The sequence below is a fragment of the Papaver somniferum genome, chromosome 6 (genome assembly GCF_003573695.1).
Source record: "Papaver somniferum cultivar HN1 chromosome 6, ASM357369v1, whole genome shotgun sequence".
Classification (NCBI taxonomy): Eukaryota; Viridiplantae; Streptophyta; class Magnoliopsida; order Ranunculales; family Papaveraceae; genus Papaver; species Papaver somniferum.
The window spans coordinates 85,651,163-85,674,454 of NC_039363.1; the positions used below are offsets into that span (position 1 = coordinate 85,651,163).

General features: G+C 35.9%; 2 protein-coding genes across 4 annotated transcripts; one reads left to right on the top strand and one right to left on the bottom strand.

Annotated features, from left to right (window-relative positions):
* Window positions 1-6,212: 6,212 nt before the first annotated feature.
* LOC113288267 (KH domain-containing protein At5g56140-like) lies at window positions 6,213-10,051 on the top strand. The gene is made up of 7 exons (XM_026537244.1): window positions 6,213-6,629; window positions 6,858-6,943; window positions 7,606-7,751; window positions 8,456-8,575; window positions 8,698-8,814; window positions 9,109-9,252; window positions 9,345-10,051. Exons 1-7 carry the CDS (start codon window positions 6,505-6,507, stop codon window positions 9,492-9,494), a joined length of 888 nt encoding a protein of 295 aa, XP_026393029.1. The 5' UTR covers window positions 6,213-6,504; the 3' UTR covers window positions 9,495-10,051.
* A 1,111-nt stretch (window positions 10,052-11,162) lies between these two features.
* LOC113288268 (snRNA-activating protein complex subunit-like) lies at window positions 11,163-15,411 on the bottom strand. 3 transcript variants are annotated; one of them, XM_026537247.1, is made up of 12 exons: window positions 15,262-15,411; window positions 14,669-14,920; window positions 14,320-14,375; window positions 14,125-14,191; window positions 13,996-14,045; window positions 13,675-13,891; window positions 13,235-13,323; window positions 13,058-13,148; window positions 12,750-12,845; window positions 12,502-12,627; window positions 12,162-12,422; window positions 11,163-11,549 (listed from the first exon to the last, which is right to left on the bottom strand). In XM_026537247.1, exons 2-12 carry the CDS (start codon window positions 14,828-14,830, stop codon window positions 11,265-11,267), a joined length of 1,500 nt encoding a protein of 499 aa, XP_026393032.1. In that variant the 5' UTR covers window positions 14,831-14,920; window positions 15,262-15,411; the 3' UTR covers window positions 11,163-11,264. The 3 variants fall into 3 exon arrangements, with proteins under 3 accessions (XP_026393032.1, XP_026393031.1, XP_026393033.1); XM_026537246.1 differs by having other exon boundaries at window positions 15,217-15,411; XM_026537248.1 differs by lacking the exon at window positions 11,163-11,549 and adding an exon at window positions 11,562-11,789 and having other exon boundaries at window positions 15,217-15,411.
* Between the last annotated feature and the right edge of the window lie 7,881 nt (window positions 15,412-23,292).

Sequence of the window (23,292 nt, forward strand, 5' to 3'; positions counted from 1 at the left end):
TCATTAATACCCCACCCCCTCTCGGTTTTACATAAAAGATTGAATACAAATAACTACTTAGAGCTCTCCAAGGAACGATCCTATTTTACACTTTTTTCATAGTAAATCTTAAGTAGTAAGTAAATTTGACGCGCTGCGACACGCATCAGCCTCCAAGATCTTGTATCTTCACCAGTTGTTAAGAAATAAGGTTTGTGGATATAATTGATGAGATTAACAACTTAAGTGTCATCATCATCTCTCAGGATTCTTGAAAAGCATGAATTCATCCTAAGATATTACCAATTTGCATCATTATATCCTTCATGGTTAAGAGCTTATACCCGGATATTTTAAAGAGAGAATGGAATAAAACACTTAAAGATTGCTCAATGACCCAATCATTATACCAAGGAATTTTATTTGTCATCAGTTGCCCTGTATTGCAGTATTATTTGTCACCATCTCCTAACACTTCAAATTGCCAGACCACAGAATTTTACCAACAAACCTGTTAGAGTTATTTGGGGTTTTCTTTTTGGAATTTCCGCCAAATTTATAGCGAATGAACTTTTTCTTGAGTATTTTTTCTTATTTTTTATATTTTCATACCCACTTAGTACAAATAACTATATTTACCATTCTCAACATTTTAATTCAAACTCCACTTTTATATTTAGGAAGATAAACTCTATTCGACCCTACCTAACTTTTTTCTTGATTGAGCAGAAGATTTCCAAAAAATAATGTGTCATGATCTTCTCTATTTTCTTCCCTAGTAATGTAGGAATCTAAGATAAAGAGAGGTAGTAGATTGGCAAACTGGTTAAAATAAAATTTATTTGAAATAGCCTACCACCTTTAGTGAGATAATTTATCTGCTAACCGCTCAACTTCCTTTGAGATTTCTGCAAAATATTGTCTCCAAAACTCCACATATTTGGACTTGCTACCAAATGGAATCCCCAAGGTCAAGCACTGTGGTGCACATTTTTCCTGACTATAACGAAGCCAAGCGCAGGAGAAAAACCATCCCTATGGTAACTCATTCTTGCTTGGCTTATAGTGACAAAAGCTAAGTTTTCGTCGTGTATTTGAAGAACTGATATTTTAGATTTTTAATGTCTATATACGTTAAAGCATAAATTCATGAATGCAAATTAAAAATTGAAGACGGAGTTTAGTTTCCGCACATTAAGAAAATTGAGTTTCTATCGTCCATCTCGTAGCTTGAATGAGGATCATATCGCTTTCCCTCACTAGCTAAGCCAAATCTTTTGGCTACACTATATCCATGAGATGTACCATAATGCTTTCCCTTGGCTATAGTGTATCTAAAGCTAAGAAAACCTTACACCATAATGCTTGGCCTAAGTAGTTAATAAAAAATTTTACTTTAAGACAACCAAACACATCAACATAAGCAGTGGCATCTTGATGTATACCAACCTCAACAATTATATTTTTCATAAAATTGACACTCAAACCAGAAAATCCAGAAGAATGTTCTGCAAGTTCTTAATATTCACCACACTATCGTCAACAAAAATAATTAGATTATTTATGGCACCGCCATCCAAAGAAGGCTTGGACCCAGAAGTTAGGCTTAAAGAAGCAAATTTTTTTATCATTAAGGAAAAAAGAACTACAACACAATGAAAAGGATATGTGATATTGGATTACCTTGTCAGATATCTCTACTACTCTTCAGAAGCTTAAAGAATTTTCATTAACATAGGGAATCCGACACTAAAAATGCACCATTTTATTCAATTTCTCCATTTGTTTCCAAAACCGAATCTACTAATTGTAGTATCTAAACAAGACCAACTAATGTTATCAAATGTTTTCTGGAAATCCACCTTCACTGCCAAACCAAGTATGTTTGATCTCTGTCTTCAGTCAAAGAGTTATGAGGCTATAAGAAAGTCCTCGGTGATTTGTCTTTCATCAACATATGCTCCTTGTAAATATGAAATGATAGAAGGTATAACAAACTTTAATTTTTCATAAAGAAGCTTTGAGATAACCTTGTATATACCTCCAACGAGACTAATGGGTTCAAAATTGTTCATTGAAACTGTACCATCACATTTTGGAAAAAGAATAACATTGTTGCAATTTAATCTCCAATTTAGCATGCCGGTATTTTCAAATTCGTTAATCACAAGTATCAATTGAGGTTTTATAGTGTCTCGTACCGTCTTGAAAATTTCCATACTACATCTATCATGACTTGGAAATTTATTTTTGCCGAAGTGCCAAATAACATTTGTTTTAAATCATCTCCATCAAAGGGCCTTTCTAGCATAATGCTCTATAAACGAGTTTGAATAATAGTTTTTAACTACAACTAGCCAACTCTTTGTCATGACACATTGTCTTATTTATGACTAAAATTATTCTTATTTGGCCTCTGTCTATGAGAAACGTTTCTGTGGAAAAATTAGAATTCTTTTTCCCATCAACTAGTTATTGCCCCGTAGATTTAACATGTCATTTCCTAGCCAAATTCAAAGAAGCAGATTTATGTTTCACCTTAATAACTTTTCTAGCAACGAAATCCTCTCCAGACAAATAGTTAATCTCCTCAAGGCTATCATAAATATTAATCAAATTTTTCACTTCAGCTTGCCGGGTTTTTGTACCCCGCTTTTTTATGAATTTTTCTTAGAACTTGAATTTTTTTTTTTGGCCAAAATGAAGCTTGGCATGCTCACAAAAGTAACTAGCCCACCGAATTTTCATATTATGAAGAAACAGAGGATGAGAAAGAAATTAATTCTCAATTTGACTGAAAGATGAGGAGAAGTACCAACGTTGATCATGATCAGAAATCGGCCTCCCCATTATGAACTGAACCAAATTTGGGCTCTTTTCCTCCCAATTTGCAGAGCATAAATTAAAACTTGTTAAATCTACCTAAAAGTGACAGATTTTGGAAAATTTTCCATGTGAGTTTTCTTCCAGACGACTGCAAGTTCACTAAATTACAAGTGTTGACAAATCTCGTGAATTTCTTCTATTCAGAAGGTACACACCATCTTTATTTGCTCCAGAAAAACCATCTCCATTTCTTTTCGTTTAATTTAAAATCGCATCGCAATCTCCCCCGAGCAACAATAATCATGGATGATAGTTCTAATATCTCTTATTGCTTACCAAAATTGATCTGAGCCCGTTGAATCAGATACAACAGAAATTGAATTAAAAATCCATAAGAAATTATCTCTCAAACTTACAAGAAACAACTCAACACGTGCGACGCACATACTCCGTACTAGATTTAATAATAACAATTCATTTGTTCAATGAAAAAAAAAATTGCGACTCAATAAAAAAAATAACTTACAGTGGCCAAGAAATATTATTCAAATATATTGGATTTAGCTTATTTTTTTTGAATATAAAACTAGTTCAAGACTCCACACAATACAAAAATAAAATGTATTAACAATGTCGATGTCACAATAGTACAGTGGAACAATGGTAAAGTTATTGGATGATAATACCAGTGCCCAAGTTCAAAACTCGTTAGCACCAATTCTTCACCGTTCAAAGAGAAAACGAAATATACTGATAATGGTTTGATTATGATTAATATTAACAACTTAAATACACATATCAATTTTTCTTTCACCATTTACAATTTACAATTTAAATTTTATAATCGTGGTCTTTAAAAAAAATGTTTTAATTATTTTCAAACAATTTGATTTAAAGCCCAAACATTATATTAAAGTTAAAATCTCGAAAAGACTTACCTATCAGACCAGGAAGTTAGGAAAAAAAGAAAAAAAATAATCCGCCTCATGCTTATGAGTTTTGCTGACGAGTTTCGAACTCAGATCGTTAGTATTATCACCCTAGAACATCACCACTATTCAAATATTACGGTGGACATAATAATAAATCAAATTTAAAATGTTTTTAGTGGCTCTCGAGGGCTTTCAGGGCTGTGTTTATGGTCCGTCAAAAATGCGGCCCCCTCCATGTGCCAGGACAAGGCTTTGCTTGTTTTGTGTCTGGGTCGGCCCTATAGAATGCATGCGTGAAATTATTGCTGAGAATATACGAAAGAATATACTCCTATTAAGTTACTCCAATGGTCCCGTTTCCTCTTTGAATTTGGTTAGGTCTGCATCGGCGGGAAAGGAGAGTATACTCTCGACTGTCAAGTATGACTGTGAGGCCTTATGATTTGCTCCAAAAAATGAATAAAAAAATTTATTATCAAAGAAATTTGAAGTTCAAGGAATAATGATGCATTTAAATAATCATCATTATTTGACATAATAACGTGTTAACTAAACCTAATGCATTTTGTGTTGTCTTGCCTTTATATCTAAAGATAAGAAAGAAGAAAAAGAGGAGTAGTTGATGTTTGCACCACTAATTAAGCTTAATTTTAATCAACATCATCAAACTTGATTTTCCAACAATAATTATGAAATGAAAAAGTAAAATAATTTTTCCATCCAAATTTGTTGGACCACTCCACAATGTCCACATTTTAGTATCTAGTGTCGTATGAGGGTTCGACACATGGTTTCATATTGACAAATAAAATCCGTGAACAAAAATTAAGAGCAAATTAATTGACCACCTTAAAATAAAAGAGAATATCAAAGAAAAATAGTTTTCTTGCATCTTCCAGAGTGATAATTAGTCTAAAAACTGGAATCGTTTCACATGAAAACTGTTTCATCAGCTAAGTTAAATAGTTTTCCTTTGGACAATCAGAGTACGCAGGACACACCATGCGGGCCTTGTACTGCATGCAAGTTTCGTACTGAATGGCAGAACATGCGTAAAAAGAGAGAAATTTAGTCTTGTAGCGTTAATAATAAAAGTAAAACGAGATCCCCAAGTTGATGTGTTTGATCGTGATCTTAATTGGCTGATTTCATGAGTACATGGTCCCGATTGGAATTAAGTGACTGATTTTGAAGCTGAATTCAAGACCCAACCACCAAACTTAATTATTACAGTATGTAGTAGTAAGATGAAGATGGGTTGTACTCCACGAAGATATGCAACAGAACAGACCATGCTATATTGTTACTAGTATATCATGCAATATGTTTTTTCTCTTGGATTGTGAAGCCTGTGGTTGTGGGCGTTGCCCAGTAGAGAGAAGAATCTTGGCACGAGAAAAGCATTCCTGTTTGGTTTGTTTTGTTTTGTTTTGTTTTTGTTTTTGTGTCACGGAAGAAAACATTTATAGCTCGGCTGCTAAAAGTCCAAGAGTAGGGCATGCAGATGGATTGCACCCAGTACTAGATCTACTACCACTATTATATCTAGTGCTGGCTTTGATTGCGACTCGCCAATTTTCTTCTTCCACTCACTGCTACCTTCCCCTCTTTTTTCTTTCTTTTCTTTTATAGCTGATGACCAGCCCCACTATTAACTTTGTTCCTTTCTAGCAGTTGGTCCATTAATTAAGCAGTAGTTAGTTGATGCAGCTTAATCCATCTTAATTATAACTAATCACGATGAACTAAACTCCCAACTTCCAAAACACCGGTGGGCTTCATCAAAATTACCACAAAACGTCCCTATGTTGAAGTTCTGCACGGGGTTCTCAAGACTTGTTGGCTTTTTTTTTTTTTGATCGGCCAATGTAATAACTACACTCTGGTACTGCTGCATTGCTCTACTCGTGCCAAGTGGTTTCTCTCGCTTGTTAGATCTGTCGGTTGGTTACTTGCTTGGTTGTTGTTGTATATATGTATGTGGCATGTCCTAGCCACACCAACAACACATATAATAAAGTCACCATTTTCATGTGTTCATTTATTACATTTGACCACCGAACTGATTAAATTGCAAAGTGTCAAAAAAGGTTGTTTTTGCAGCGTATATATCACGGTATGTAATACTCCTTTCGTTGCTTCATTTTAGCCTAAAAATAGGTCAAATTGGAAAAATAAAAGTAATATTTTTTCAGAAACAGAGGTGGTATCAAAATGACAGGATATATTGTAATCTTCAGCCTAGAAACATTGGTTGTTTTCGTAACCGAAACAATTTGGTGAAGGTCAAATATAGTCAAAGAGACTATGTTTATTATTAGCAACAGCGCACACTCACAATCATTGAATCAGCAGAACAGTAATATATTTTTGTATCTGCAGTAAAAATCTAGGACCGTGTTAAAAGCTGTTTGTATGTATGTCCTTGATTTGTGGACAGTATCACGATTCGTAGTAGAGTCGTAAAAAGGAGTGAAATCAAGAAATCATCCCACGACAACTCTTCTCTCTACCCTAGAGTCCTAGACTCTCTCTACTACTATTAATCTATCTCCAGATCTCTATTTCAGTTTTGCATAAAACTCTTCTCTTCTCTCTTTTACCGCCACCACCGCCACTGACCAACTCTAGGTTTAGTAACTAAGTAAAGAGATATACTAGGCGCCGCTCTGATTCCACAGCCGCCGCCACCACCATCGCTAACAAAGTCTACTCCTGCTTTGATTTTGGATTGGGTATAATCTAATCTGGCAAGATCCGATCAAATATGTCTTCATCAGTTGGAAGGTACATGGCTTACTCACCATCTCCTTCTTCAAGTACTACCGCTCCTCACTCTCCTCACTTCTCTGGAATCCGCTCTGCTACTACTGCTCTCGTCGAACAAGAGAAGTAATTTACGAAACCTATTCCTATGTTTTTTTGTTTTTTTATTTAATCAACTGTTTCTATTGGTTTAAGGTCATCGTATTCATGAGATTATGTGATTATACTATTATGTTTTTGCTATTCTTATGTAATATACTTGATCTTCATAATATGTTAATGGTTTTGATTTTCGGATACTCAGTGATGTAGTTGCTCTCCTTTGCTAATTGCTGGCATTTGGGGTGCCTGCAGGTACCTCTCAGAGTTATTGGCTGAGCGTCAGAAGCTGAATCCTTTTATGCCAATACTACCCAACTGTTGTCGCTTGTTGAACCAAGGTCAGTTTCCAACAACATTAGCCAATTTTATTTTGCTACGTGGAGCTGTCTTTGCTTAATCCTGGTTGATCCAATACCACATGTATGTTTTATCTTTTCATCAAAGAAAATAAAATATTTGTGGTTTGGGATAAATTGTGCATCGTGTGGTAAAGAGTAGTGTTCAAAGGTGAATCTGTCGTCGTGCTGTAATTGCACTTCTTTGATAGAGAATAAAGTGCTAATGTTGTCTGTACAGCTTCATGATGGACGGACAATGTATACATTGGCGACATGGAGTTTCTAATGACGTACTAACATTAATAGAGTCTAATATCTAACCTACTGATTTCACCGAGTTAGTGTTATCAGAATGGGTTTTAGTACTATCTGCTTATGAGCATTCAAAGGGATCGCTGGTCACTTGCCCTCGTTCTGGTCTTGTTAAGCTCTCACATTCGTATTTCCAATTTGCCCAACTACCTTCAAGTATAACTGATCTACATGCTATTTAACGTGCTCTAGGTTACATACTTAACTTTATTACAGTAGAGAGTGCTAATTCTGGATCAACCCATTTAATTAACCCATGGTGTATGTCCATTTGTGGCAGATGCTGACTAATATATTAACAAAAGCTAACTAGTGTACATCTTATTCTTGAAATTGACATTTTGGAGCAGAAATAATGCGTATAACCACAATGTTGGGGAATGCATCACTTTTTGAACAAAGTGGGCTTGAACATGCTAGTCCCTTGTCATCTGGAGGATTATTTTCAAATGGAGGAGCTGATATTAGTGGATGGGCATCAGCATTTCAATCAGAAGTATGGATACTGACCATTAACATAACTCCTTTTCCATCTAATTTTACTTCTTTCAGAAGCATTCTGACTTAATTGTTTTACATCCAGTGCTAACCTTGACTTTTGTTTTTTAGTGATGGTACATCGGATATCCATTTTTTCTAAGGTTTGCAGTGTAAGACTAACATCGTTGAAGGAAGAATTAGTAGATATTCACCAGTGTGGCTTAATTAACAATCAGAAAGTCGACCATCTTATTATCTTCTTTACATCGTGACCAAACACGTCATTTGTGTATCCTGTGCACCATAACTTAACTCCGGTGCCTAGTATGATCGTATTTAGAAAGGAAACAGCAGGTTCTGAGGCCCAGACAGCGAAATTTCTGTGCATTTTCGACCAGATTAGAAATTTGCCTGCTTGAGATTAGGTTCACTCTCCCCGGAGACGTCTCATAGAACTGTTTGCACACTGAAGCTTCAGATGGTTTGCTTTTGGGTTTTGAAATATTTTGCTAGAATGTTGGCATAGTATGTTATATGATTTGAGCTTTGGTCATACGCAGGAAGCATGTTAAATGATCCCATTCTGCATTTACTTTATGTACTTCAATGGTTTGTTTATTACACGGAATGTTGTGATATATATGCATTCTTAGCAGCTTCGAGACACAATAATCTGCTATGCTTTTAAGTTCTGACGAATTATGGAGTTGTAATCTGCAGAGGTTAGGGTTGCTACAGCAATCATCAGCTCAAAGCTGGCTTGGATCACAAGGTAGCTCCTCGGGTCTTATAGTTAAGAAAACAATTCGGGTGGACATTCCTGTAGACAAGTACCCTACTGTATGTAACAAGCTTCTTTCTCTCTAACATGGCAAAGCCAAATCCCTCTAGGCAGTTGGCTTTCAGGAAAAAAAAATTTAGAAAGAATTTTAAGGTTTATCTTCATTGCCTATTTTTTACAGTTCAACTTTGTGGGTCGTCTCCTTGGACCAAGGGGGAATTCTCTTAAGCGCGTGGAGGCAAATACGGATTGTCGGGTGCTGATCAGAGGGCACGGAAGCATCAAGGATCCTACTCGGGTAATAACATGATTAATTTTTTGTTTGTTGTTGGTTATGACATACGAGTGACTCAGTCATGCAAAAAAACTTGAAATGCGCTTTTTTTAGTAACTGTTACCTGGGCAATTTTGTTGCACGTGTCATGTGGTCTGTGGTCGTTGAATAGTACGTTTCATTTGAATTACTATGAGTTTACATAATGATGTTGTGTTACCTGGGCAATTTTTTTTAGAAGAACCGCTTTTTCTTTTCTTTTCTTTTCTTCTGGTTCTCCAATCATGAAAACGTCAACCTTGTTTTGATGTTTGATAGGAGGAGATGATGAGAGGAAAACCAGGCTTTGAGCATTTGAATGAACCTCTCCACATACTCGTGGAGGCAGAATTACCAGCTGAAATAATTGATGCACGATTGATGCAAGCCCGTGAAATCCTCGAAGAGTTGCTCAGACCAGTGGTAGATTCCTGCCCTCACAATTACTTAATTCTAGTTTATTTTTCTTTTCCCGTGCTTCACCTTTTCTTTCTTCTTCTGTGTATTCAATCCAGGATGAATCTCAGGACTTTTTCAAGAAACAGCAACTCCGGGAGCTTGCGATGATCAATGGTACTCTGCGTGACGAAGGTTCACATATGTCAGGGTCTGTGTCGCCCTTCAACGACAGCCTGGGTATGAAGAGGGCAAAAACAAGGGGCTAGAGGCTCTGGGTCTGCAAATCCAAGGTGGTCTTTGGGGCCTGTGGTGTGAAAACTTGTTGTGGATAGTGCCTCTACAATCTGTGTGATGAGCACTGGGGAATCTCAATTGTCGGTGGAGCACTGGTAACTAAGGCTGTGTCGGTTACTATATGAAGTGTGTTCTCAGTATCTGCATAAGCGGCAGGAGGATGGATGCTTTGATGATAAGTAGGGAAGCTAGTGGGTGCCGCCATTTTCGTTTCTAAAGATTGCCTTCATGTTGGTTGGTCAGTATCATTGTCTGTGTCTAGTCTGTAGTATGATGTTTGTTAGGTCAGAAGTGGTGATAGCAGTTTTGATAAATGGTCCAGGGAAGAAAAAAAAAAGTTATGTAATGCTAGCTGTTGTCTTTATTTCAGAAGAAAAGGTAACATAGACCCTTGTTTGTAGTGTCCTGGTGCCAGTGGGATTTGAATCACTTGATGCAGTGCTTTGTACTCTTTCAGGAGAAGTGTAGGTTGTATTTGAAGTTCCAGAAATTATTAGATGTCGCATTATATCAGTTACTGTTTTTTTTTCTTTCTTTTTTTGTTTCTTTTAGCAGTTTATATAATAATTTCAGCTTTCCAACTAAAGTAGAGTTGCAAAAGGGCCGACCCATCCAAATCGATCCCGCACGTACCCGGTGAAACCGTGGGTTTTTATACCGAACTCGCCTGTAGCAGCTTGCTAAAAGCCTGACATCGATGGTTTTACAGGTTCGGTATAAAAACCGACTGAACCCACCCGTAATAAACCGATAGTTAATTGATGAAAATTAATCCTAGTGTCCATTTTTGAATTTTAGATTTGGCCATTTACAAAATGGTCTTACTTTTTATAATTGGTTTGCGAAATGATCATGCTTGGTTTATTGTTTTGCAAAATAGTCTTTTTCCACCCGATTTAACACTTTTTGAACAAAACGATGTTATTTTTTCTGAATATACCCTCCCCGAAAATACCCTTTCTAGAGGAGAAGCGGTGAATCCTTTGAGTGAATGCAGTTTAACGATCCTGAATACGGTGTAACGAACCTGAATGTGGTTTTACGTTCCTGAATACGATGTAACGATATGTAAGCGGCAACACCGCCACCTACAAATAGCACCCCGTCAAAAAAATTATATAATGAAGGTAAAACTTAAAATTGTGTATGGAGGGATAAATAAGGACACCTAGATAATTTCATTAACATATTTAACTGTGAGTCACCACTTAACTCTTTTCCTAACGGAAGTATGATCATTTTGTTAAGTTTGTAACAATGGGATGTTTTTGCGAATCGGGTCCTAATACTAGGACTTTTTTGTACATTTTTTTTAAAATTTTAATCTTAAATTTGAAAACTTAATAACTCATAGTTGTTTAACTTGTTTTTATCTTTTTAGATTTTAATCTTAACTTCGAAGACTTAATACCGCTTGGCTAGAACCTGACTAGATCAACCCGAAACCTGACCGACTCCAATCGGGGTGGGGGTACCGTATAGAGTCTTGGGTTTCCAGAAGCAACTAACGAAGATACAGGCGGGGTTGGTTTTAATTTATAAAATCGAGGTACTAGCGGTTTGGTCGATGGTTTTAGGTGAAACCGGAACCGACCGATCCAAGTACAGCTCTAATCTAAAAACACCAAAAGCTACACAGATAGCGGCAACTCCACCATGATAATTAAAGACCAAAAGGTATTTCTACAAGTATAAAATAAGTACTTTCATGCCCTAGGTTTAAATTGAAAATGCAGTATAGATTAGTCGTGGTGATAATCATATACAGCATAGTCCTCGTATAACAAGGATCCATCCTCATTGTAGTGAAGAAGGTGGTAGCAGTTATCACAGAAATAACTAGGATTTTCTGGGGCCCACTTGTCCTCCACTGTTACCTTTGTAGCACGGTAGATCCTGCAGACAGAGCACTTCTCAAAACGGGTTTTTAGTTGGAACATAAGCACTGGGTAAGCTGCCCGGTTCTGCTCATCCTCTGGATGGATCAACCTCATGTCCCTTAATACCATGAAGTGCTTGCAATCTCCCTAAAGCACATTTGTATTGAAACAACAAACAGCATAAGCATTCACTTTTAAACGGGACCCAAGTTTGGAGAAGAAACACACAATTATTACTGCAAACCTCCAAATGCAAACCGTTCACATTCAAACAAACACAGCAACACCAGGGAAAACTTCTCTCAAGAGTTGCTGTTCTGCTTCTAAACAACTTCAGCAATCGTTATTCTTTTTTAAGGTATCCGTTCACGCATTTCGCTCTTTTGCCTTAATTAAGTCGAAAAGCAAATTCGTGTTAGGCAACCACTCACGAAATTGCTTTTCAAGTTTTCAACTTCTAAAAGCAAGAAACTTGAAGTTGCTTACAGCCAAAAACTTGATTCACAGATCAGAAGCAAAGCTGTTTTAACTTCAAAAGTCATTCTGTGATGGGTCCCAAATTAACTTTTGGCTTTTCGACTTAATTAAGTGGAGAAGCTGCTTTGGGAAAGTGTTTGCTTCTTGCTTCTGAGAAGCACTTCTACTTCTGTGATAAGCAGAAGTGCCCTCGACGCAGTATCCAAACACCCTCCAAGGGTCTAGGTTATGCACACACATGTATTTTAAGGCAAAATTTTAGAAGCTGGATGGTAGAGGTACCTGGTGGCAATATATATACCCAGCTCCAAGTCTAAAACTCAGGTCGCAGAAGCGGACCTTATGCATATCGACAGCTTTGAAGTTAGGCAAGTGAGAGGTCTTCGTATCTCCAAATAACGCTTTTTCCTTCGACTGTAGAGGACCAGATAGGATCCAGTCCCATTTCTCAAGTGCTTCTTTCTTAGAGTTCCTAATCCAGTCGAATATAGGTTCGCTATAATCTACGGCATCTGGATCTCTCAAATCATTGCAAAATACGTCCTAGAAAAAGGAAACAAGTATCATGTTGGTAGATACCAATTTAACCAGATAAGAAATGTATGATAAAGTCAGCACTTACTTCGATGAGAAAATATCCAGAAGGATCAGACTGCTTTTCTTTTTCCATCAGCTGGTCTGTAGAGCAAAAAATTTGATCCCTCAGCTCTGCTAGAGTTTGATTCCCTAACACCAAGAACTCCTGGGTCTACAAAACAATTTCAGATAATGTAAGTGGTAGCGTAGGAAAGGTGACACAGTTAAATACATCAATGGGCCAACAGAGATGGATGAGTGAGAAGCTTCCACTGAAGAGAAGAACAGAAATACCTTTATGGTCTTTTTTATACTGTGATATATCTCAACACAAAGAACCACTTCCTGAAAAGATACAGCCACGTGTTCACGAGTATTTGATGATTTCATCTACAAAGTTTTATGACAAGGAAACATGAAACATAATCAGGACAAGGATATTATTCATTCAATCCAACTTCACCTACATTACATATAAGCTCCGTAGTATAAGAGAAATATCACACTGGAAGATATAGAGAAGACGAAGAAACCAGGAATATTTAGGAATAAAAAAATGCCTTAAGATACTGGGGCTATATCCCAAACACATGGATCCGTACTTTCGTTGAAGAATTGATGAACCTAAGTGTTCTCATCCTCTCGATATTCTCTGAAGAAGGCACTACTCCATCACCAGCATTGCAGCTCCCACTGCATAACATATAATTCATCAAAGTGACAATGAGAAACAGAAGGGAATAATCGCTAGTTGAATTGTTATACACTGGGTCACATACTTGAATGAATGTAATCTAGCAGCCACTTTATCCTCATCCTGCTTTTGCTTGAGGTTTGCAAGCTGCTTCACTTTTGCAGTGTAACTACTCTGACAGGAGTATAGAACAGCAAAACTTTGAATAGATTATCAAAATCAATAAATACTAAGTGGAGAAAAACCTCGAGCAATGCCAAGCAATCTAACCTAAATAAAACATCCAGAAACAGAATGAGATTATAGCTAAGTTCATTCAACAGAAGGAAACGACCAACGTTTTACTCTTTAATCGATCTACTTCCTCACTATGTTTCTGACTTATTAATCTACAAAGGGTTGAACTCGTCGAGACAAATATCAAAATACAGAGCTCTAGTTTTTAACATTTGTAGTTTTAATTAGAGCTAATTACCGAGGTCAAAGAATGGGGATGAAATGTTAGTAAAGCAAATGCATACATACTTCCAGTTCTGCAGCACGGCAATCCCTGTCAAATTTTCTCCCCCTTTTCCTGCTCTTCTTTGAGTTGCTTTCAACCAATATGCCAGAAGAATCAGGATCACCGACTTGAACCAGAGAGCCGTTTAGTGACTCATAAGATGGCGATGTATTTATTCTCTTTTCTGAGCTTTCTGAATGAGCAATAGCACAACATGAGGTTCCTAGGTCATCTTTGCTCCTAAAATATGACACAAATTCAGACACAGGGTTATGAATGCAGGATGTGGTGCATATGTTAGCAATGAAGGTACAGGCCTACAACATGGTCACATTATTACTCACATTCTGTTAGAGAGATCTTCTAAAACTTGTGGTTCATTTTCATCATTGTTCTGCAAGCAACAACAGATAGTTAAGTAAAAAATGCTGATCAAAATATTTGAACTCTTCGGAACTAACAAGGATGAGTACCTGAAATGCTTCTTGTAAAGCTTTTTCTACCAGTTCTTCCTCTGTATAGATTTTGAGCTCATCAACACTGAGAAATCCCATAGCATATGTCAAAGAAAAATACAAACTAGTATGGATAATATTCTAAAAATTATAGTCAAACTCTATAGCATTGTAAGTATTCTCGTAAAAAACAAGTTCTAATAGATGACTTACGATAGATCTTCCTCACATAAATGGAATGAATCTACACATAATTCTGCCTTTAAACTCTGCAGCGGGACAAACCAAATAAACAATGTCACTTACAGAAAAGAAAATGGAACCAACTTCACCTATCGGAAATTACAGCTTTTTCATAAGGTTCCATTCAGACGATCCAAGCAGACCCTTACTATAAACTTTAAAGGGTCAGGGTAATCTTATAATCGATGAATTTAGCGAGTTAATCGGCTCAGTGTATTCTTATAATCAATTAATTAGCGGGAATAAAAGTGAGTTCAGCGGCAAAAATAAATAAATATAGAAACAGAAAATTGAGACAGTATTAGTAATATCAACAAACCTGCAGTTCTTCAAGAACCAAATCCTCAAAATGACCTAATCTGATGAGGGGACTAGTAAGATCAGGAACGTAAATAGGCCCACCACGCGCTATGGAACTACAAACAGATTGTTCATCTTCTTCTTCCAATCCTTCTTCAATGGAATAATCGACCAATTCCATATATAGGTGCTTTCTTTTCTTTCAGAAACACTTAAGGTGCTTCTTTTTATCCAACGGAGTAGAATAGTCTGTAACTGAAGGTAGTTAACCCTGTAAATTCCGTTTAAACTTCTTTAGTAGGAGTAAAACTCATATCAAAGATAATTATATCTGCAAGCAATTATAATATTCTAGACATAATCCAAGAAGGAATTGAACTCAACAAGAAGCATCTTAAGGTAAATAAACCATCTTTGAAGAGCAAATTCGAAAAGGCCAAGTATTTTTTAGTGAGGAAATTGATTGAATAGGTTGTAGGTTCATTTGTACCGAAAATAACAATACTCAATTCAAAGTTCACATCAAACAAGTCAATAGCTAAAGAATAGTTATTCTGAACCAAATACCTCAACAAGAAAAGGAAGACCGAGAGAGAGAGTGTTTATGTAAACCTAAATTTGGCACAGAGGAACAATTCTTCTTCTGCTTCTGAATTTCTGATTTCTAAAATGCGAGACGAGAGCGAGCGAGCGAAAGAGATTTGAGAGATTTCCTTACTCTTTTTCCTTCTTCGTTCTTCCAACGTTTCGTGAATTGACCGTGGTAGTATTCGTCGTTGGTATTGTTAGGGGCATCCACAAATAATAACTACCAAACACTCCGTCCGTCCCACTAGTTCAAATTTGCACAATTTTTAAGTTAATTAGGGAAAAAAAATAATTTTACGCGTTTTTTTACAGTTATACCCTTATGGATAATAACTAGTGAAATTTTAAAATGAATTATCTCTCAAATTATACCACGTATGTTCGCAAATTTCATACCATTTAAAAGCATTTTAAAACACCTACGTAACGAATACAAACATGCATATCAAATTATACATATTTCTTATAATCAATTAAAAGGATAATTTTAGAAATATCTCATTGTTTAGTGATATAGGTCAATTATTATGGGACAAAATCTAAAAGTAAATAGGTCAATTAATAGTGGGACGGAGGGAGTATGTCATATATGCATCAAATGGTATTGTAAATGGTGAAACAAATGTTGTTGTTTTTTTTTGGCGGAAAAAACAACGACAAAATAAACAACAACTAAGTAGAAATGCTCTCAGCAAGGAGAGGAGCAATACACAAAGGAGGAGTACTTAACCACCGGTTAGGCAACTGGTTTCTTTTTGCAAAACTGGCAAGGTTATGAGGAACATAATTACCAGATTTTCTGACAAAAAAAAATCGACTTCTTGAATCTTCTTTATAAGCTCCCTGATTTGAAAGATCTGAGATCTGATTTTCCAAAGAACTTTGATGGAGTTATTCTTTAGGATGTTAACGATGATCAGCGCGTCGCCTTCCACAACGATATGGTCAAAACCTTTCTTGATCCCCAATTGAAGAACGAGAATAAAAGCTTTGGCTTCAAATTCTACTGGTAAATGGAAAATGAATGCCTCAGTGCAGCATCCTTCAAACTTGTAGTCGTAATTTCTCGCAATTGCATCACAGGCCGAGTTACCATCAACATAAGCCCCATCCACATTGATTTTTATAGCATGTTCATTTGGTGGGGACCAACTGCTATTTGAATCTCCAGGTTGAGTAGCCACAATCACAGAGCTTGTGTCATCAGTACCTTCCTCCTTTCCAGCTGGTTGATTGTAGAAATTAAACCAGTAACTAGCATGTCTAACAATACTACTCACATTTGGCTTGACCTTATTGAAAGTAGCTTCAAAATTTCTTTCATTGGATATCTTTTATACTCCAGACAAACAACAAGATTTTTGGGAGGGGGGGATATCTTTTATACTCCATAATTTCTTTCATTGGATATCATCTTCTTGGGAGTAAGAAGTAGAAGCACGCTCATCTTGAAACATCTTTTGAATGGACTTTGAAGATAGTTCACCTTTAGGATGTTTTGTCCATACCAATTTGTCCTTAGTCTCCTCAATGTCATCGGGGATGTATATATCTTAAATTTGACAAGCATGTTAGAGCATAGCTCGATTGAACCCACTAAGCGTTGGTATATCAAGTTTGGTTGTCACATTTTAGTGAATCAAAACCCATTTAAAGAGTCACTTGATTATTTACTAGAGTCAACTTCGTATAGGTTAGCTAGAAAGTTACTAGGATATGAGACTTACGAGTATTACATAAAGACTTGAAGAATGTGAAGAAGTAAAGAGCTACAACGGCGACATCATCCTTCCACTTGAGGTTAGTAATATTTGAATTGAATTGTTTCATTCCTAACGTATCTTTCAAGTGGTGCATATTCAAAACATAACTGCGAAGCTGTGACTGATTATACTCTAGTTAGACATAGTATTAAGGAATTAAAATACGAAGTATAACGTCTATATTTGAACTTCGTATATAAGACAACGACATAATCGTATGAATGCTATTGTGATTATGTATGGTTATGGGTGAAGATTTCGTCCTAGGAAACAATTTTTTTCATTCGTTTAAAAGGAAGTAAATTCATGAACTTGTTTTGTGAATCGAAAGGGAAATCCCTAGGCTTATTGGTATTGTTATCCATTGAAAATCTTTTGGTTACCAATATGTGTGTTTAGTATAACCGTTCATAACTTGTTTATGTATCTTGGTAAAACTATTCACAAGACCTAACTTTTGTATTGGTATGACTTTTATTAGTGAAACCGATCTTAAATAATCACCTGAGATGGTATGATCGATTTGTTGTAATTGGTATGACCTACTCTAGACATTGGGGAACCGATCCTAGTAAGAGGTGCAACCGATCACAAAAGGGGAATCGATCCTTGTAAGAGGTGCAACAAGTTTTTAGTTATTGGGTAACCGATCCTATGAACATGTGCACCAAATACAAGTTAGATACCATATATATGTGGGAACCGATCCTAGTACCTAGTCAACCAAGTTATGGTAACTAGCGTGACTAATTATAGTACCCACATGGAGGTAGAACCGAAACTTGTTTTGGTAGAACCGTTTAAACTCATGGTTGGTGATTTGATAGGATAATCAATCACATAGTTCTTGGAAGTCAGATGAACCAATTCTAAACTTGTTTGGAAGTGTGGCAAATCTTTTCCAAGATGGTAAATATGAAAAAGAATTTACCAAGTAAAGATGTCGACATAATTTGAACATGTGCAGTAACTCTAATCTTTTATTGTTCAAAGATATTCCTTAATAGCTAAAGGAGAATCCCGGATCGAAATAAATTGAGAATCTTTTAATTAAGGTTTTTAGTTTTATATGCTTTTAATTTTCAGCAATTAAAATGCATATCTTTAGAAAATATAAATTAGTAATGTGCATTTACTAGTTGGAGATTTTCTACTGAGATTTTCGGTCAATATTTGGACGGAGCATTTCCAGGAATTATGAAAACCGTTTTTTCCCTTATTGCATATCTTTGAGAATATTCGGTTTTGGAAATTCCTTGGTCTATAAATATTGAAGTTTGCATTTAGAGGAAACTAATCCTCAGAGCCAGCAAAACAACCTAGTATGTTGTTACTGGTGGAGTCGTCTATTCAGAGAGGAAAGTACCATAATTAGGCGAAATCTCTTACGAGCGCTCGTTTTAAAGACTTCTTTGGGATTGGGAATCTCTACAAGTACCGTTGGTGGTAAACTAGATAATTGCAGTTTATTATTAGTTTTCGATTGATTTGACTGACTAACGGTTGTTGAAATTTGATTGCACCTATTTTGTTTATGCTTGAGAATCTTCTCTTCTGATATAAGATTCACTCAAACTAGATCGAAGTTTCGACAGGGATATTTAGAATTGTATATAGATCTAAAGACGTCTTGTGATAATCCATTGTTAACATACTACGTTCTGTATATGATTGATCACAAGAGATTCAAGTTGATTGTGTGCAGGTGTTTATTGAAGATCTAAGTAGATTTGAATACGAAGAAGGTTTCTGATTTGGGTTCATAATCTTTGGTGTGCACAAAACTTGATCGGATGGGGATCCAACTATAATCGGTTTATTTTTGTGATAACCTTGATTGACTAGTTGAGTAGATCGGCATCAATAGGTTTCTTTGTGATTCGAAGTATTGATTGCAAAGTCTTGACAATTACTTCGGTAGTTTTTATTGGATATATCTAAGAACATGACAAAAGAGTTTATTGGGATAAATAAAAGAGCCTTTTGTCAAACTCATATCACGTTGTTTGAAAAGAGTTGTTACCGAACAAATTTGTTGTTCCTTTACTATTTGGAATACGAACCAAAGGAATTGTTCCAAGTGCACGACTTATTGCAAGTTGGAGGCGCAGGGATACAGACGGAACTAGGTGAACTATAGGTTTAGTTGCTTGGTCTCCACTATACGAAGTTGGTTTAGATTTTGTATAGCGGCTTAATCCTGAGAGTATCCAATTATGGACAAGGTCCCGGGGTTTTTCTACATTTGCGGTTTCCTCGTTAACAAAATCTTGTTGTGTCTTTTACTTTTCTATTTCCGAAATATAATTGTTTTTATTATAATTAGTAGTAAAATACACAAAATTTAATTCTTATTTACTTGATAGAAATCCTATCGTGCTTGGTTAAGTCTGAACCTATTATCAAGAAGTGTATTGTCTCGATCTCGTATCCATAGACGATCATATGAAGTGTGAACTTATTAGTTGTATTGTCTCGACTCTGTCCATAGTCAATCACTTTCGGAGAAAGAACTTATACGTGGAAAAGTTTTAGATTGAGGTATATTTGGGTACCCTCGTCTTTTCAAAACAGTTTGGGTTGAGAACAACTCTTATATGAGCTCTTTGTTCCACCTTCTGGGGTTCCTCTCCATTAAGTCACTGACATATCTGATCTCACATCTTGGAGTGACTTCTTCCTGTATGAAGTGATTCGGAGTTTGAGGCAGCCATGGGTCCTTCCATACTTCAATTCTAGTTCCTTCCCAAACCAACCAACACCATCCTTTCTTCATGTCTTCTCTGCAATCTAGCATAGCATTCTAGGTTGAAGAACCTCTAGTTTTTCTCTTACAATCCCAAAAAGATGAGTATTTTAGATATTTGGCTCTCATGATCATACTCAAAAGGCAATCTGGTTCACTTAAGAATCTCCAAATGTTCTTACAAATTAAAGCCTTATTTAGCTCGTGGAAGGATCTGATGCCGAGACCACCAGCGGCTTTGTTGTTCTCCATTTTTTACCACTTTATAAAATGAGTCTTCCTTGCTTCAGTTGAGTGACCCCACCAAAAATTATGCATGATTCTGGCTAAACCTGTTGATCCCAGATTTAGGCACAATAGCACTTGACATATTTTAAGGAGAAGTGCTTTTCGCAAAATTATTTTGTTTCACAAAAAAAAAAATTACTTTTTTTGTTCTTAGAAGTCATTCTAATTTTTTACCCAGCCGAAAAGTAATTTATGCATATGTATCCAAACAGGTTATCAATAGTTATGCCAAATTTGATCAAAGGTAGTTTCAATATGCACCTGGTAACTCAGCATACATCACCATATTGTACAATCATAACTAAGCGTAAGTTTTTGACCCGCCTCACTGAAACGTGGTTTCAAACAATGTTAGATTTGAATGTTACATTTCATTTATGCTGCTTTGTATGGTTGAACCTACTGACAAACACCAAGTTTAAAAATTTTCAAAGGAAAAAAAATATATATAATTTTTTGAGATGACGGTTAGTTTTTAGTCGTTGATTTCATTCTAACAGCTCATTCAAAAATCTATAAATAACCTCGTTCTTCCGTATCCCAAGTTAGCATCTACTGGATATGTTAAAATATGAACCAAGGTCAACTGTAACAACAAGATTTAAGTTTTTGGAGCAACTAAAATCGCATGTTTCCTAAGATAATGCTAAAATGATGATCTTGGTGGAACACACTATCAAGTATTAATTTGATACAGACATTATGTTTCACAATGTCGATTTTCATTTATTTTCTTATTTCCTATACAAGAAAGTTTCATATTGTGTGTCATTGTCCAGTTTGTGAAAACGCAATTCCAAGTTAAGAAAACATTAAATACAATTATGGGTGGGGGGTGGGGGGGAGGGGTTGGGGGGATCTACTTGCCGTGTGGAGCAATCTTAAGGCATGCTATGTTGGTGAAGATTGGGTGACGATATGCATGATCAAATCTTAGAATCACATTTACCTTAAAAAGAGATATCTACTAGTTTCCCAAGATGAGGGCATGTGTAAAGGAAGAGGAAATAAATAGCAAAGTTGAAAGTGGGTGGATACACATTTGTTGCGAGTTAGAATGACCAGATCCATAAAAGATCAAATTGATTATACACGTGGAAAATCTAAATTCTCTCATGACCACAACAATATTAATGAACTTGCTAAGAACCACATTGAGTTCCTCGCTGAATTTTTTTTCTAGAAAAACTACTTAGAAGTAGATTATATGAGTTATTTGGCACTAACTGTGTTTTTATTTGGAACAACTTATAAATAACTTTGTTTTTATGTATCTCAATTTAGCATTTACTAGAGATGTTGAAATGTGAACCAGGGTCATGTGCGGTGATAAGATTTAAAAAAAATTGAGTTTCTAAATGACACGTTCTCCAAAAGAATGCTAGAAAGATCATCTTGGTGGAACACATTATATATCAAGTATTAACTTGACATTGACATTTTGTTTTAAATTGTTTTGTTTCATTTGTAATCTTGTTTTTTATATACAAGAAGTTTTTATATTGTGTCAATGTCCAGCTTGTGAAAAGGCAAGAAACATTAAATACAATTGTAGCGGCAAAATTTTCCTTGCCATGTAGACCAATCTCAATAGTCAATACATGACTATGTTGGTGAAGAATGAGTGACGAAATACATGACAAATCTCATAATCATCTTTTCCTTAAAAAGAGATATTTACCACTGACTCGGGATGAGGATCTGTATAAAGGGAAAGCAAATGAATAGTGAAGTTTGAAGTGGGTAGATATGCATCTGCTGCGAGTCAGAACGACCAGATTTGCAGAAGAGTATGCTGACTATATACATGAAAAAGTTAGATTGTACATGACTACAACAGTAATAACGAACTTGAGAACTATATCAAATGCCTCACTAGGCTTTTTTCTTAAAAGAACTACCCAATGGTAGATTATATAAGTTGTTATCCACTAATTGTATTCTCATTAAAAGAAAATAGTGGATGGGGTGTTAGGAGTTCGGAAAATAGTGGGGAGAGAGAGTGAGTAAGATTGGGAGAGTGACTATCATAGTCGTAGCTCGATAATCACTTAAAAATATGAGAATTCAAGTCAAATGAGCGTCAAAACCGTCTCGAGGTAATTTTCCTTGGTTACTAAAATCTACCTCATGATCCGACTTCGGTGGTGACTTCAAATATGCATCGGGACTCAAAGTATGTTCATGTGTGATTCAAATTTTTTAGAGTACAAAAATCCATCATGTGACCCAAATTTGTTAGATGTTTCAACAACTGCATGTTTCACGATCCAAGATGTGATACAAAATTTGTTGGGGGGGGGGGGGAATCCACTTGCCGTGTGGAGCAATCTTAAGGCATGCTATGTTGGTGAAGATTGGGTGACGAAATACATGATAAAATCTTAGAATCACATTTACCTTTAAAAGAGATATCTACTGGTTTCCCAAGATGAGGGCATGTGTAATGGAAGAGGAAATAAATAACAAAGTTTAAAGTGGGTGGATACACATTTGTTGCGAGTTATAACGACCAGATCCATAAAAGACCAAGTTGATTATACACGTGGAAAATCTAAATTCTCTCATGACCACATCAATATTAATGAACTTGCTAAGAACTACATTGAGTTCCTCGCTGATTTTTTTTTTCTAGAAAAAACTACTTAGAAGTAGATTATATGAGTTATTTGGCACTAACTGTGTTTTCATTTGGAACAACTTATAAATAACTTTGTTTTTATGTATCTCAATTTAGCATTTACTAGAGATGTTGAAATGTGAACCAGGGTCATGTGCGGTGATAAGATTTAAAAAAAAAATGAGTTACTAAATGACACGTTCTCCAAAAGAATGCTAGAAAGATGATCTTGGTGGAACACATTATATATCAAGTATTAACTTGACATTGACATTTTGTTTTACAATGTTTTGTTTCATTTGTAAATCTTGTTTTTTATATACAAGAAGTTTTTATATTGTGTCAATGTCCAGCTTGTGAAAAGGCAAGAAACATTAAATACAATTGTAGCGGCAGAATTTTCCTTGCCATGTAGACCAATCTCAATAGTCGATACATGACTATGTTGGTGAAGAATGAGTGACGAAATACATGATCAAATCTCATAATCATCTTTTCCTTAAAAAGAGATATTTACCACTGACTCGGGATGAGGATATGTATAAAGGGAAAGCAAATGAATAGTGAAGTTTGAAGTGGGTAGATATGCATCTGTTGCGAGTCAGAACGACTAGATTTGCAGAAGAGTATGCTGACTA

Excerpts from the sequence above, each read along its gene's own strand:
- LOC113288267 (XM_026537244.1), top strand. The coding sequence starts at position 6,505 with ATGTCTTCATCAGTTGGAAGGTACATGGCTTACTCACCATCTCCTTCT. Across the intron at positions 7,752-8,455 it reads CATCAGCATTTCAATCAGAA|AGGTTAGGGTTGCTACAGCA; the intron begins GTATGGATACTG and ends TGTAATCTGCAG. Across the intron at positions 9,253-9,344 it reads AAGAGTTGCTCAGACCAGTG|GATGAATCTCAGGACTTTTT; the intron begins GTAGATTCCTGC and ends TATTCAATCCAG.
- LOC113288268 (XM_026537247.1), bottom strand. The coding sequence starts at position 14,830 with ATGGAATTGGTCGATTATTCCATTGAAGAAGGATTGGAAGAAGAAGAT. Across the intron at positions 14,376-14,668 it reads TGGTTCTTGAAGAACTGCAG|AGTTTAAAGGCAGAATTATG; the intron begins GTTTGTTGATAT and ends GTCCCGCTGCAG. Across the intron at positions 14,192-14,319 it reads TTATGTGAGGAAGATCTATC|TGTTGATGAGCTCAAAATCT; the intron begins GTAAGTCATCTA and ends GGGATTTCTCAG.